This window comes from Amphiprion ocellaris, chromosome 8, assembly GCF_022539595.1.
Source record: "Amphiprion ocellaris isolate individual 3 ecotype Okinawa chromosome 8, ASM2253959v1, whole genome shotgun sequence".
Lineage (NCBI taxonomy): Eukaryota > Metazoa > Chordata > Actinopteri > Pomacentridae > Amphiprion > Amphiprion ocellaris.
This window is the reverse complement of record NC_072773.1, coordinates 32240702-32255534: the sequence shown is the minus strand read 5'-3', so window position 1 is coordinate 32255534 and position 14833 is coordinate 32240702. Positions and strand designations below refer to the sequence as shown.

At 37.8% G+C, this 14833-nt stretch overlaps 2 protein-coding genes across 2 annotated transcripts; both read left to right on the top strand.

Moving 5' to 3' along the window:
• The first annotated feature begins 25 nt into the window (after positions 1–25).
• mkrn4 (makorin, ring finger protein, 4) lies at positions 26–5159 on the top strand. Its single transcript, XM_023267812.3, has 8 exons — positions 26–170; positions 1609–1737; positions 1840–2090; positions 2167–2237; positions 2349–2587; positions 2685–2792; positions 4129–4228; positions 4329–5159. The coding sequence occupies exons 1-8, from the start codon at positions 100–102 to the stop codon at positions 4446–4448; spliced, it is 1089 nt and encodes a 362-aa protein (XP_023123580.2). The 5' UTR covers positions 26–99; the 3' UTR covers positions 4449–5159.
• A 1389-nt stretch (positions 5160–6548) lies between these two features.
• Positions 6549–14093, top strand: fance (FA complementation group E). The gene is made up of 10 exons (XM_023267822.3): positions 6549–6878; positions 8708–9269; positions 9474–9518; positions 9611–9667; positions 11353–11496; positions 11579–11702; positions 13405–13480; positions 13560–13626; positions 13721–13846; positions 13936–14093. Exons 1-10 carry the CDS (start codon positions 6679–6681, stop codon positions 14038–14040), a joined length of 1506 nt encoding a protein of 501 aa, XP_023123590.2. The 5' UTR covers positions 6549–6678; the 3' UTR covers positions 14041–14093.
• The last annotated feature ends 740 nt before the right edge of the window (positions 14094–14833 follow it).

Sequence of the window (14833 nt, the reverse complement as noted above, 5' to 3'; positions counted from 1 at the left end):
TGGAGGACGTTACGTGATGACGTCATGCGTCACGTTTCTATTGGTCGGTTCCGACGTTAATTGGTAAGAGGCACCGGCTGTCAACTATTTAGACCCGGTATGGAAGGAGCTCGGTGGCCTGCTCAAAACACACGGAGGATGGACCCGACTCGCAATGGAAATATCTGCAGGTGGGTTTAATTTTAAAGCCGACAAAATTGGACCGAAAACGGAGCCGAAAAATCCAGAAACGACAAAATTGTGGTGAAATGTCTGCCTGCGACGTTCGAAGACGAACGTTACGGCGAAAAAAAGTGACTTTTTTCATGCTTTTAAAAGTCACCGAAAAATGATTAACCGGGACGTTTTCGGTTGATATTTGACCCGTAGTTGTTGAAAAGGTGTTGGCGTTGCAGAGCCATGTGATTAAATGAGTGTGTGTGTCTGTAATGGTGAAATATTAGCCAAAACTAGTTGCTGACTGTTGCTAACTTGAATTTGTTCAACGGCAGCACACGTTTGGTGTCGCTACCGAGGAGCTGCTGTCTGCGGAGGTGAAGTTTTAGCTGTTACACTTCAGTTTTCTAGCTAAACTTACAAATAAGCCTCGAATTAGTCACACCCATGCCAAAATTTGACTGCCGGTGGGTTTTTAATTTGACTAATAGGCTGGATAACAACTGATAAAGGATGGTAAGACGTTGCTGGGCATCACAGAAGAAGATAATCGATTATGGATTGGTATTTTATCGTTTAAAAAGCTGCTTAATGACACACTGTAAGCTGTCTGGAATTTACCGTTGGTTTCCAAGCAGACTTGTTTACAGGGAGCCGTTATGTTTAATTATTTATGTTTAAAAGTTTGCCCTATAAATCAGCTCCTCTGGTAGTCAAAGCTTTGCCTCAAATCAAAATATTTTCACTCGAGATTTGCTTATCTTTTCTCTCCCTGGTTGAAATCCAAACACACAACTTTAAAGACTCAATTGTCAGGCATGCATTGCATTCCAAGTTTGAGGGATTGTTATACCTATACATTCATGGTCGTCCTGGCCTGCACTGGGGACAAATAAAGTTTTCTGAATCTGAAACATCTCTGAAAAAATGTCTAACTGCTGCATCCTTTTAATAAACTTTTTTTTTTTTTTTACTTAAAAAAAGAAAAAAAAGAGAGACAATGCTGATCAAAGTACCGTAAATCGTTAGAACAAAATGTCAAATACACAAAAACTTGAAACAGGACAATTAGACTATCAGAAGTATAAATAACTGCTAGAAAAATACTAAAATCACTTTCTCTTCAGGGTGGATTATATTCCAAGTCAAAGATCAAGGATTTAAAAGTGGCCAATATCTGATGTGAAAGGATAAAACTCTCTGAAGAAATGCATGATCCTCCTTTGTTTTTTAACCTGAATTTTTGGAACTCCCCAAGAACATCTGTTATGATGTAGCTGGGGTATGAAAATGCCAGAGTTTCACTTTTTTTTAAGACTTTACCGCAAATAATATAACCTTTATCTATTCTGAAACAAACTGGCAACCTCTAAACGGACACTAAAATGGAAGTAGACACAAAAAAACAACACCTCCCACTAGTAGCCATTAACTCCTCTCCTTTCATTCCAGGCGTTTCCTAAATGGCTCTTGTCGATTGGGTCCAAGATGCAACTATCGACACGAGTGGCCAGTTATACCGTCATCCCAGATATGTAGGTACTTTCAGAAAGGTGGATGCTGGTATGGTGATCGCTGCAAGTAAGCAATTTCTTTATTTTTTCTCCCCTTCCTTTTGTATGCAGCTAATTAAAGATGACACGTACACGTTTCCTGTGCTCATTCAGTGTTTTCCACTGCTAGGTATTTCCATGTCCTTCAGCCTGAAGTTGTTACAGCTGCTGCAGGCAGAAGAGGTTCAGTGCCGGCCGTCTCTTCCTCCAGTGTTGCCTTTGCTCCACCTGACAGAAGAGGGTCAGAACCGGCTCTTCTGCAAACTGAAGAAGAAGGGCAGCATTCCAGGCAGGAATGCAGCAGATCACAGCCTGTGGTTAACGCCTCAAACTCTCAGAATGCTGGACACCTAACTGCCAATATTGCTGAAGAACCATCAGGTATTTGTGGTTTTCACAGGTTAAACCGACTTAAGTTAGCATTTCTCCGTACTTTATGCACTTGTTCTCTCTGCAGAAACGGACTCGGAATCGGTTCAGAGCTCCAGAGTTGCTCAAGCAGCTGCATGCCATGGAACAAAGGAGGAGGTTTGCATCTCATTTGGCTGCTTAATTTTAAATGTGTTTTTTGTGGGGAATGGTGATGAATTGAACTAGGATGAATCCAGGAGCCGTTTAGAGTATAATGTCTGTGTTCAGGAGTCTTCTTCATCTGTGGATGGAGCTGCTGCTGCTGCTTCTGGTACCCAAGTAGAGGAAACGGAGGCCTTCCTCCAGAGTAAAAACATAACCTGTGGTATCTGCATGGACAAGGTGTATGAAAAGACTCATTCCAGACACCAGGTTTTTGGAATCCTGCCAAACTGCAATCACTCCTTCTGTTTAGAATGCATCATGACCTGGAGGAAAACGAAAGACCTCGGGCCGGAAGTGGTAAAGTAGGTTTCGGTAATGATTTAAAACCAGGGCAGCAGTCATCTGATGGCGTACTATAAAGGATTTGACCTGACATCCCTGCATAATGTTTATTTCCAGAAGCTGCCCACAGTGCCGAGTTAGGTCTCCCTTTTATGTGCCTAACAAATACTGGGTCGAAGGGCAGGCAAAGGAAAGTGTAATTGCCACATTCAAAGAGAAATTCAGGTATGTGAGATTCAGTTTTGATAGCAGTGCTGCAGCACAGACTTTACCACGTCATGAATGTCCACATCACTGTAATTGGAATGAATTTGTCCCACTTAGACATGGTTTAGGAAAAGTCTTGCTGCTTAAGTCTGCCCCTCATTTTATACTCCATGGGTATATTGTACCAGATGTAGGTTTATAGTCATCATTTTCTTCAGACTGGACAGTCCAGCTTGACTTCTCAGTGTTGGAAATGTTTCTTGTGTTTGAAATATGTTGTGAAACTGACCAGCACTTCAAATCATTAGAAATGTAACTGGTCTGAACCTTTGAAGACAGGGATGATAAATGTTTGGCTGTAATATGTTCTGATAACCTGCAGCACATTAATGGGTTTACAGAATGTCCCACAGGTTTGCAAATGGAGAACCTGACCATCAATTTGTAGATTACCTAAAATCTAAAACTTTTATTGCACTGATGACTTTGACACTGAACATAAATTCAAAGAAGCCTTTGTATGATCAGCCTCGCCTATAGGTTTGAAAGTTTCTAGATATCCCTCGGTAACCTTAAACCACTTAATTTTGACTCCAAATCGAGCTGAAAACACCTGCTCTGCTGATTGCCCATTAGAATAAAAACTTCCTGTAACTGTAGCTTGAAGTAGAACTGTAAGGAAATTGAGCTTTAGAATACAACTTATCACTTCTTAAAGACATTCTAAATATTGTTTCTGCTTTGCTCTTAGACCCCACTTGCAGGATTTTGTGACTTGTAGGATTTATTTGAATTTCTATACTTCAGATGGTGACATTGCTCTGCACTAACCACAGTAGATTGGAAATCTGAAGTTTGTGACCAAACAGAATCTAGCCTGACTCTTAAAACGCAGTTCAAATGACTCTGTGAGATTTACACTGAACTTGATTTAGGCCTATTGGGGAGAAAAAAAAAAAACAACTGCCTGCCCATTATGAAGAACACTAATCAATCAAGATTTGTTTTTAAAGCACTTTCCAACACTCAAGGGGACCAAAGTGCATTCCAGTTAAAATCAAACTGTAAAATTAGAATAAAAACAAATTGAAAGAAAACTAATGGTGCTGCACTAGTGTCGAGTACAAAATGTGGATGGTCTTAAGTTTCAAACCTGTAACGTGACCTGCAGCCTTAAATGTTTTGCATCCTGTGAAGATAAGTGTAGAAATGCATGTAATCTCATGCCAGTACAGAATTCTTACAGATTTAAGAGATGCATGCATGCAGCTGAAACCTCCCTCCTGTTCTCTTTTTTTTTTTTTTTTTTTTTTTGTTTTTTTGTTTTTTTTTTTTTTTTTTTTTTTGTTTCCAGTAAGAAAAACTGCAATTACTATTCAAGATACGGATGCTGTCCCTTCAAAACGGAGTGTCTCTATCGCCATAATAAATCTGCACGTCGCACATCATCTCGGGTACATACACAATAATCTTTGTGTCCTATGAGCTTGCAGCACTGTTCAAAAGCATACATCTGTCATTTACTGTCCACCTGCTTCCTTTTCCTGCTCACAGCATCACACAGAAGACGACGACGATGACGAAGATGATTTCGCAGATCTGCGTAATCTTGTCATAGCTGTGACCCTCCTTGGCGACGACGACGATGTCTTTGAATTCCTTTTTACTGACTGAAGAGTATTGTTTGAATGGGGCCCTAAAAATAACCCTCGGCCCCAGGAGGACACGTGGCTGTGATTTGACCCTTCTGTCCTCTTGGAATTAACTTTGAAACAACCTTTGAGTAGCATTTATTCAAGGTCAGGGATATTGGTCATGCAACATGGTGTTGGGTGAGTTCAGTTTTTAGTCCGACTACAGCAGGTAATTTCACTGACCTGCACTACTATATCGTTGATATTATGTGATGTAGTCTGGTTAGAAGTGAGCTGGTGTATATTTAGCTCTCCATGTCACATGGTTCATTGACTCTGCTCTTGATGTAAACATTCCAGATTGGACACATCTTTATTTTGTATCCCTGATCTTGTTGTTAACCCGTTCCCTTCCAGTTGAGGTTTATTTTACTCTCCACAGCCATAGTGTTTCGAAACATGTTGCAGATTGTTAACCTCTACCAGTTTAATGAGTGTTCCATTTAGACTTTTGTCCCAGTAATTTGCACCGGTTTGATATTTTAAAAATGTTGTGTGGATGTTAGTTTTAATTGCCTAAAGGTAATAAGTGTACTGTACCCCCTTCTTGCTAATGTCCACTACTGATGATAGCTGCCTCGTATGATAGACTCCTTTTTCCTAGTTTTGGCAAGAACATAAGATACTAAGATTTTATTTCTTTTAAACAAGTTGTACTTGTACACAAAAAATAAAACATTGTTTCACACTATGCCTAAATGGAAAAAGTGTATGGAGGTCTTTATTGAAACTGTCAGTCTGTCCTGTGTTCCTCAATCACTGTCTGGTTCGGTTCTACCACCAATGAGGAGACTGTAGCAGACGATCAGGACTGCTGAGAGAATCATCGGTGCCCCTTTGCCTTCCCTTCAGGACCTGTACTCCTCCAGGATGAGGAACAGGGCAGAAAACATTCTCTCAGATCCCTCTCACCCAGGTCACCATCTCTTTGACCTGCTGCTCTCTGGCCAGCGCTTCAGGACTCTGAGCTCCAGAACATGGCAGTACTGGAGCAGCTTCTCAGTCAAACTTTATTCATATAGCACTTTTCACACAATTCAAATGCAGCACACAGTGTGGTTGTGGGTTAGACCAGTTTGGCACTAAAATCTAGACTATAGAACATTACAGAAATTATATGAAGCTGGATTTTTTTTGTGGGTTAGACCACTCTGATTCTAACCCCCTCATGTCAATCTGCGAGTTTTGTCATTTTAATCATTTTCTGTTCATTCTGAGCATTTTAGTAATTTTGGTCAATTTTTTTAGTCATTCTGGGACAATTTCTGTCTTTTCTGACAACTTTTGTATAACTGGACAAATTTTCTGCAATTTTAAATCATTTTCAAGTCATTTTAGTCTCATTTTGAGTCATTTTGGATGATTTTTTTTAAAGCATCTTGGACAAATTTAGTGTCATCCTGCAAATTTTCAGTCATTCTGAATCATTTTTAATAATTTGAGAGAAATTCTGACTTATTTTGGATAAATAACCAGTGATTTTTAGACTATTTTAATGTCTAAAATTTGTCATTCTGAACACATTTTTTGTCATTCTGGAAAAATTTCTCTAATTCCGGATCATTTTCAGGTCATTTTGGACAGATTTTAAATAATTTTGGATCATTTTTGAGGCATCTTAGACAATAAGGGTTTGGAAGCAGAGTGGTCTAACCCACTTTCTGTAGTTTTTCTTCCCTTGTGAACAAAAAAGGAGAAACTCACTAAGGACCTGTCACTACCACTGCAATATTAAATACATATAGTATTCAACCTCATGTGCAATACCTTTATGTGCAATATTGTAACTTAAAAAATATACCCTGGTTTAAGCAGATTTATGTCTTTTCTTTTTACACAACACTGTTCACACAGTATTTTTTATACTTGTAGCATTTCTTATTTACAGTTCTCAGATTTAGATTTGTTTGTTTATTCTTTTACTGTCTGTTGTTGCTAAGTACTGCTCTAAAAATCTAATTCCTTGTGTGTACTCACTTGGCAATAAAGGCTTTTCTGATTCTGAAAATAGACAGAAGTGTTGTTACCACTCTGTACCACTAGGTGGAGTTGGGAGCTCATGTAGTTAAATTACACTCGCGAAGAAGAAATGTCAACGGAACTGGCGGGGAATTGAAGTAGGTTTTCGGTTCTGTGTAGTGGGTGAGAAACCGCGACTGGCCGGTCAGACCTGTCGTTAAGCTTCAGCTGTGGAACTGAAGGTCACCGGCATGTTTCTGAGTCGGTTTGACGGTCAGTCGAGGCTGCTGGTTCGGTCGCTGCTGTCGGGAGTCTCCGGGGCTCACAGAGCTCTGGCCGTCCTCCACAGACAGCAGCGGGCTAAAAGCGACACCTCACTGGGGAACCTGCTGGAAACACTGTGCCGGGACGAAGTCAGCCGACCGGAGGATGAAACCGAGCCGCTGACTGTGTAAGCAAACAAATATGTGCCGTTAATTCAGCTCAGTAAGTCTCTAGTTTATTCAGGGTTTGCCATAGCAACGCTGCTATGACGGCTGTTGCTATAGAAACGACCGACAAGCTCATTGCGTCAATATATAATTGAGGGACTTTTGAAGTCCATGGGATATATCTTGCATACATTTTTATTTAAAAAAAAGTTTTTTATATTCACTATGATAGTTTCTTTACAAATGCCATAAGTATTTATGTTGGAAACAATCACTTATTAATAAAACTGACTAGATATCACTGAAATGTCAACTAAATAACCGTTCCAGTTTAATAACAACCACCTTCTAATTAGCTAAACAATAATAAAATGAGCTTGTTCAAAAGTTGTTTGGATTGTGTTCCTTTTATTAGGTTGAGATAATCATGACAGATATTTCTTTTTTGGCAATATATCAAATTTTATATGGAAAACAACAAATTGTATCTGTGTCCGAGAAATCACTTTCCACTAAGTTACCCATTACAAAAACACTTCTCAAGGAAGTGTGTTAATTCCAGATCACATGACCTGCTCATTTTGTTTCTCTGTGGTCATTTTGTTTCTTTTTTTGGTAATTTTCAGTCCGTTTTGGTCATTTTGTGCATTTTTGTGGCCGTTTTCACTCCGTTTGTGATAATTTTAGGTGTTTTAGTGGTCATTTTGCTAATTTTTAGAGTTATTTTGTGTGTTGCTCAATATTTTGTGTCTTTATATGATAATTATCTGTCTCACTGAGTCATTTTGTGTCATTTTTTGTCATTTTGTGCATTTTTGTGGTCATGTTGTGTCTTTTTGTGGTTGTTTTGTGTGTCTTTGTGCTCATTTAGTTTCTTTTTTCCATCATTTTCAGGCAGTTTTGTGGGCATTTTAAGTCTTTTTGTTGTCATTTTGTGGTCATTTTGCATAGTGTATTTACAAAATAGAAACACTCCATTAAGGAGAATTCCTACTTAAGTGAAAGTATATCAGAATTGGCAGTATAATGTAGTAAAAGTACTGGCTTTGTCCTTCAAACTGATATATTATATAGGGAATCTCAAAGCAGTCCAACAAAACCAGAAACCTATGCTTTTACATTTTTTATTCTTTCTGTCAAATAAGGATTTTGAGGGTAAAATCTTAATATTACCAATTGGTAATTGTTTTTTTATATATATATATATATATATATATATATATATATATATATATATATATATATATATATATATATATAGGTTGTATGAGACATTTTTCAGCAAAGCAAGTACTTTAAACTTTGATACTGAGTAACATATCTTTCTCTAAATGGAATTTTAGATGCTAAACATGAGAGTTCTACAACCACCAATGACACAGTGTGTTCAATAAAGCACTGGGAATAATGAAAGGCATTTTTAGTGTTACCTATTATACTTTTGTTTTAGAAAACAAAATATCCTGAATTAGAAAGGCCTATTTTAGAGACGTAAGGGAGGTATTCTGATTTTCTAGGCCTGTTTTACTCTAATGTTCATAAATACATTGTTAGAAATATAAACAAAGCTTTCAAAAATCTTATTCAAAGAGCATAGTTTAGGATTTCCTTGTATTTAAAGGTCAAGAGAGTGACAAGAGCTTCCAACCTGATGTTTAGATTTTTGATACTGGAGTTTTCTTTACACTTGGATCACAGACTGTGCTTTAGATTACAACATATGGTGATGTCTCCTTACTACCATGAAATAATCATCTTCAGCTGTAAATCCGTAAGTGCTAATCTAAGACAAACTCCTTAGAAACATCTAATAATTCTTGTTTATCACACTTCATTTGTCTTCCTCTAGTAAACCTCTAGTATGCCTGTTTCCAGCGTTATTCAAACAAAACCTGCTGTCCTTCATCTATCTGGTGCGCTCCCTTCTTCCTGCGACTGCCGTCCACCGTCTGCTCAAGTGTCTCAGCCAAGACTCTCATCCAAAGCCCTGGATCACGGCTCTGGGTAGACAGCTGGAGAGGAACCTGGGGACCTACCATAAGGAGCCTCTGTATACTGAACAGTGCAGCTGGAGACTGACGGAGCTGTCACAGCGTTTAGTCGGTTCTGGTGAGACTGGAGGATGGGCCGAGTGCTTCAGCAGTGAACCAGTAGAATCTGAATCTCAAAGCGTGGCTGATTTAGCCGAGCTGGGGACACAAAGGAAAAGAAAAAGCAGTTTAATCAATCTGGAGTCAGATGGTGAAGAATTGGGAAGTCAGAGTAAAAGGATGAAGATCTGTGAGAATGATGGGGTGGATGTAGCAGAACAGAGCATAAAAACAGGGACACCAGGAGGATCAGAAAGTGATGCTGCAGCAGAAACTCCTGCACCAGTCAGTCACTGTGATGCCCTGCCTGAACACATAAAGGTAAACCCTGAAGAACAGCTGATTTGTCTGTCTGTACTGAGATTTTTCAGCAATTTCAGTTTTTTCCATTAAAGAACAACATTTTCAAAGGATGATTTGATTCAGTCCTGACCGCAGTTTGATTACTAAACATCATACATTATATTGGTTTACATGAGTAAAAGTTACAACAACCAACATCGTCTGCTGCTTTTGTGTTTTTAGGTTTCTGTTCTTCAAATAAAAGAGTTACTAGACAGTCAGACGGAGGTAAGAAGAATGGTGTATTTCCTCTAGCTTGCACTACACAGACATGAAGTCACATTTAGTTCCACTGTAATTCTTCATATTGTCTGTTTCAGTGGGATCAGAGCTCCACAGATGTGTTCAAAGTGCTGAACGACTGTGACCCGAGCCAAGTATGTCCTCAAAATTAGAACTGCTTCACTGCTTCTCTAAATGTTTGCTGTAAACTGCACATATTTAAAAGTGTTTATGTGCCCCATATGTAAAAACAAGGTGTTGGATCTACATTTCTATGTACTGCAACACAATAGTTTCATGAGACGAGTAGACATTCAGAGCTATTGCATCACTGAATGTGTGGCAAGAAATAATTAGAAAAAGAGTTTATTAACTACCACTAGTTAGCACCAAGGGCTTAATTTCTGTTTTCAGTATGTCATCATACCGAAGCACAAAAGCATAATCTGTTACTTCAAGACACTTTAATCCACTTCTAATGGCATCTAAACTTATGGTTAGAGGTTGTGAAAAGCTGCACTGTTTTGCTATTTGTTTTCCAAGCCTGACATGAAAGAGAGGGTTTTATTTTTTTGTTTTAAACAGTTTTGAAAGAATTGAAAATAATACACTCCAAAGTTTTAAGTGAAGAATTTGTATACACTTAAACTGAAACCGATGGAAATGGAGACATTCTGCAGATTTTGTAAAAACAAAGACCCCTGTCCTTCTTTTTTTTAATTTTTTTTTTTTTACACTGACCGTGTATTCCTAAAAGGGTGCTTTTTGGGTTTCAGTTTTTATTTTATACCTCTACTAATGTATGACAGCTGTGGATGGTTCTATACAATGCAGCATTACCTTTAGTGAACAACTGTTTAAGTTCTAAGCTGAAAACCTTGTGTGTGTGAATGATGTGTGAGTGTGTGTGTGTTGTAATGTATAAATTCATTTTGAAAAATGTGTTCATTCAGGGTTTCTGCAGGGCATTAAAAAGCATTAATAGTCATTAAATTGATTTTGCGAAAATTAAGGCCTTAAATGGCATTAAAAATCATTAAATGTAATTCTCAGTGGCATTAAAAATTCTTTCTGCAGTTTTCAAGAAAAATATTTGATAATAATAATATGTAATTATAGACTGCAATTTGTCAGATCTGTGCATCTGCGTAAACATCCCGAAGCACTGCGATAATTGTTCCAGCCAGTCGGGTACAATTGCCAAAAACTGCATGTTTGGAAAGTGGCTGGCAGGCTGGACCAGGTGGAGGAGAGCTGGGAAATGGGGAAATGCAAATTCCACCAAAAATGGCTTGAAAACATGGATTTCAGAGAATGATTACAGCCCGTAGGTGGTCAGGGGTGGTTATCGGATTCAGAAATAGTGAAATATAGGGAGAGTTTTCATATAAAAATCATCTTTTACAAAAAAAACAAACCCTTGTAATTTGTTGAGTTCACGGTTGTGGCATTAAAATTTTTACAGTACAGCATTAAAATGGCATTAAATAGCATTAAATTTGACTGGCTGATTTCTGCAGAAACCCTGTCATTTTTAAGTGTTTTACCAGAACCTGTTGCTTTATATTTTACTGAAGCTGCAGTATTTTCACATGCACACACCACTGTTGCGGCTGTGAGTAACTGAAGGATTTACAGTTCATTTTAGAAGTTTTCAACTGATATCTTAGTAATAAATACAACAATCTCTTTGTACTGATTACAATTACAGTGTGTATATGATGTAAAAAGTGTTCTATAGCTACACTCATCACAGGAGAAATACTTTTTTGCTGTTACTCATTTTCCTGCTGCGTGGCTGTGATGTGACTAACCCCGTGTTGTTTTCTGTCATGTTTAGGTGGAGGTGTTATGCAGCATGCTAAGTTTGCCCAACCTCCTGGAGCAGACTCTGCCTAAACTGTGCAGCAGCGTTCTGGCTCTGTCTCCTGACCTGAGCTACAGCACAGCAGCGACACTCATCAAGAGCCTGCTGCTGGAGAAGGTACGTCAACAAACACGTCAAAGATGCACGATGTGTCGCTGTGTTTGATACTGACAGGATATTATGTTGCTGTACTTCACAGGTCCTGTCCCTGTCAGAACCGGCCTCCAGGTGTCTGGTTACCTCGGTGACGTCACTGTGCAGCCAGTATCCCAGACCGATGTGCCACGCTCTGATTGGACCGGTGCTGGAGGACGAGAAGATAGGTGAGAAAAAGGTTGAGATGGAATGCTGTTTGCTCAAAATAACACTCAAGTCAAAGCGAACGTTTTAATTGGAATCAACCTGCAGAGAGCACAGTCTGAGTCAGTGACTGACAATATAAAGAAACTGTTTAGCTTTTATACAGGCACATAAACAAGTCACAGTGGTATTATCAGTTTCTGAGCAGCCAGTTTCAACCGGCTGCTTGCAAGAACAACTTGTTACATTTTCATGGCCAAAGTTAATCATGGAGTACATTGGGTTATAAGCGTTCACAGTCACACAGTCATACAGTAGTTTGAAATCATAAAGAGCATTTAATCATAACGTTATTATCATTTTATAACACTAGTTCTGTGAAACCCAAAACTGCTCATAAGGCTTGAAAGGCATGTTATTAATACAAATCATTTAAATAGTGACTCGCTTTATCAGCCAGAAAGTGCAAAAACAGAATTTTCTGATTTTCAACTTTCCAACATTCTTTGACTTAATCATCAGTGATGAGACGTTTGATCCGAAAAATGATCCAAATCTTGGTTTAAAATCATGATATTTCAATAAAGTTACTTAATAAAACATGGCTCAGTTCAAAAATCGGCAAAAAAAAACATTTGCACTGAACAGTTTCTGTAAAAAATAAATAAATAAATAAATAAATAAAATTCTGTGCTCCTAAACACAACTAAGAAGCTTCAACTGACCAACAGTCACACGACAAAAACTAAAGGACTTTCAGGTGAACTGGGCTGAACTGCAGGCTGTGTTTACAGTTTTTATAAGGTAAAAAATCACAGAAACTCACCTTTTTTGATTTATGGCATTATGCCTTTGTTATACAGAGCAGAAGCACACGTTTGAGTTCTCTCTCCTTCTAGCCATGGTTGTGCTGTTTCCATAGAGGTGCAAGACTTTATATTGCAGTAAAAAATGAGTCCACAGAAAGTAAAAAATGCCCAGAAACTGTTTGGAGTTCAGCAAGTTAATTTACAGCAAAAGCATAGAGTCTGATCTGCCTTCAGTTATGAGTCTTTTTCACACATGCAGACGTAATGATTTGTTACAGGGGGGAAAAGTAAGTGGGAAGTGGAATTCAGACCTCCTTAATTTTATTAGTTGGACTCATGCTTTTTCAACTGTGACTATCAAGATCTCATCTATTTAAACAGTCTGTTTACTGATTTGATGACGTTGATAGTAACACAGATTTTTAATTCTTTATTTAACCTTTATTTATACAGGTAATCTCATTGAGACACTGGGTCTCATTCTCAAGAGAGACCTGTTCTCAAATAACATAAGACAACATTGAGTCACTGAGTCACTAATTAAGGCTTTGCAGCCGCTGAGCAAAATGCTTTCTACATTATATTAAATTGGACAAAAAAAAAAGTTAAAATGCCAATAAGTAATGTGATACAAAACAAATAGAAAGTCATTGTGCAGTATATGTGCAAGAACAGTGCAAAAAAGTGCAGAAAATAGTAAGTTGTGTTGTTTTTAACATGCATTCTCTGTCTGAGGGTGATCAGAGTCGGTCAAAACAACAGCCCTGGAGCTGGCGTAGCTTCAGAGTCCTGGTTAAAGTACACATTAACAGGACAGATGCTTTGATGTCATGGAGGTCTTTGCCAGCAGCTTTTTACACAGTCCTTGGCTCTAACATCAGTTGAACTTCAGTTCTGAACTTTGTTTTGTTTTCAGGGCCTCCGCAGGCCGAGCTGCTGAACAGACTGATAGAAGGTTGTCTGGATTCCCATTACAGACTGCTGGTGTTTCAGTAAGATTAAACATTTAAAGTCTGTTCATAGACATATTTGTTTTTCAGTAAACCACTGACACGCTGTTTTTTATTCCAGAATGACCTTCAGAATTGCATGGAGCGAGGCCGTGCTCTCCGTTATTCACGGCTTGCTGGACTCCAAGGTGATCTATTTGTTCAATCATGGGAAAAGTTCTACAAGATCCCTCAGTCATAATATCTGCTGTCATTGAGTTCAGTTTTTTCGTTTTATCGCAGCCCGTCTTGAGTGAAGAACTTTTCACGCAATTCACTGAGCAGCTCGTCAGCCAGGGTCCTCAATTCACCAAGTCTGTGAAGTTTGCAAAAATGATGCTAACGGTCCTCACCAAATACAGCGCTAATGTGAGTTTGTACATTTATGTCATGCATAACGGCTGCACAGTGGATGTAATAGTATTTGTAATCTTCTATATGTGAATCTGTTTTTCTAGGTGACAGCTGTGCACAAACAGTCCCTAACCAGCTGCCTGATGTTAAATGAGACTTTCCTCAAGAAGTCCCTGCAAGCTGCCTTGAAAAGAATCACACACACATGAATGTTTCCTCTGACCTAATGCACTTTAATAAACTATATAATAATTATATAATAGTCCTGCTGTTAGTAAAATTAATGACATGTCTGAGTCACAATTTACCAGCGTTGCATAACTAACCATACATGAAACAGTCACAAACTACACATCAGTGTGCAGCTGAAGAATCTTTTTAACCTTCGTGTTGTCCTGCGGGTCAAACTGACCCATTTTAAAGTTTGAAAATGTGGAAAAAATATATATTTTCACAGTGAAAACTTCCACATTTTCAACATTTTTTGGAAATTTTTGAACGTTTTTTGGTGCAAAAAAAAAAGATGCTAAAAAAATGTTTCTTTAAGAACGTTTGGAAAAAAATCAACCAAATTTTTTTCTGAATGTTCTTAAAGAAAAGATTAGAACTTTTAGTGATATATATGTAATCACTTTAGATATTTTTAGGATTTTTTTTTTAAAGATTTTTATTCATTTACATTTTTATTTTTTAAATTTTTATTTCTTGCCAAATTTGGGGATTTGAAAAAAAAAAACATTCAAGGGAAACTTTAAAGGAATTTTTGGAATGTTCTTCCTGAAGATTTTGCAGTCCTTCCTCTGGACCCTCATTCTCTTTTCAAACACACACACAATGACAATATATGTGTGTGTGTGTGTATATATATATATATATATATATATATATATATATATATATATATATATATATATATATATATATATATATATATATATATCTTTTACATTTGATAGACAATATATATATATAGATCTTTTACATTTGATAGTTATATATGGG

Excerpts from the sequence above, each read along its gene's own strand:
- mkrn4 (XM_023267812.3), top strand. The coding sequence starts at position 100 with ATGGAAGGAGCTCGGTGGCCTGCTCAAAACACACGGAGGATGGACCCG. Across the intron at positions 1,738-1,839 it reads TGGTATGGTGATCGCTGCAA|GTATTTCCATGTCCTTCAGC; the intron begins GTAAGCAATTTC and ends TTCCACTGCTAG. Across the intron at positions 4,229-4,328 it reads CACGTCGCACATCATCTCGG|CATCACACAGAAGACGACGA; the intron begins GTACATACACAA and ends TCCTGCTCACAG.
- fance (XM_023267822.3), top strand. The coding sequence starts at position 6,679 with ATGTTTCTGAGTCGGTTTGACGGTCAGTCGAGGCTGCTGGTTCGGTCG. Across the intron at positions 9,519-9,610 it reads TACTAGACAGTCAGACGGAG|TGGGATCAGAGCTCCACAGA; the intron begins GTAAGAAGAATG and ends TGTCTGTTTCAG. Across the intron at positions 13,627-13,720 it reads ACGGCTTGCTGGACTCCAAG|CCCGTCTTGAGTGAAGAACT; the intron begins GTGATCTATTTG and ends GTTTTATCGCAG.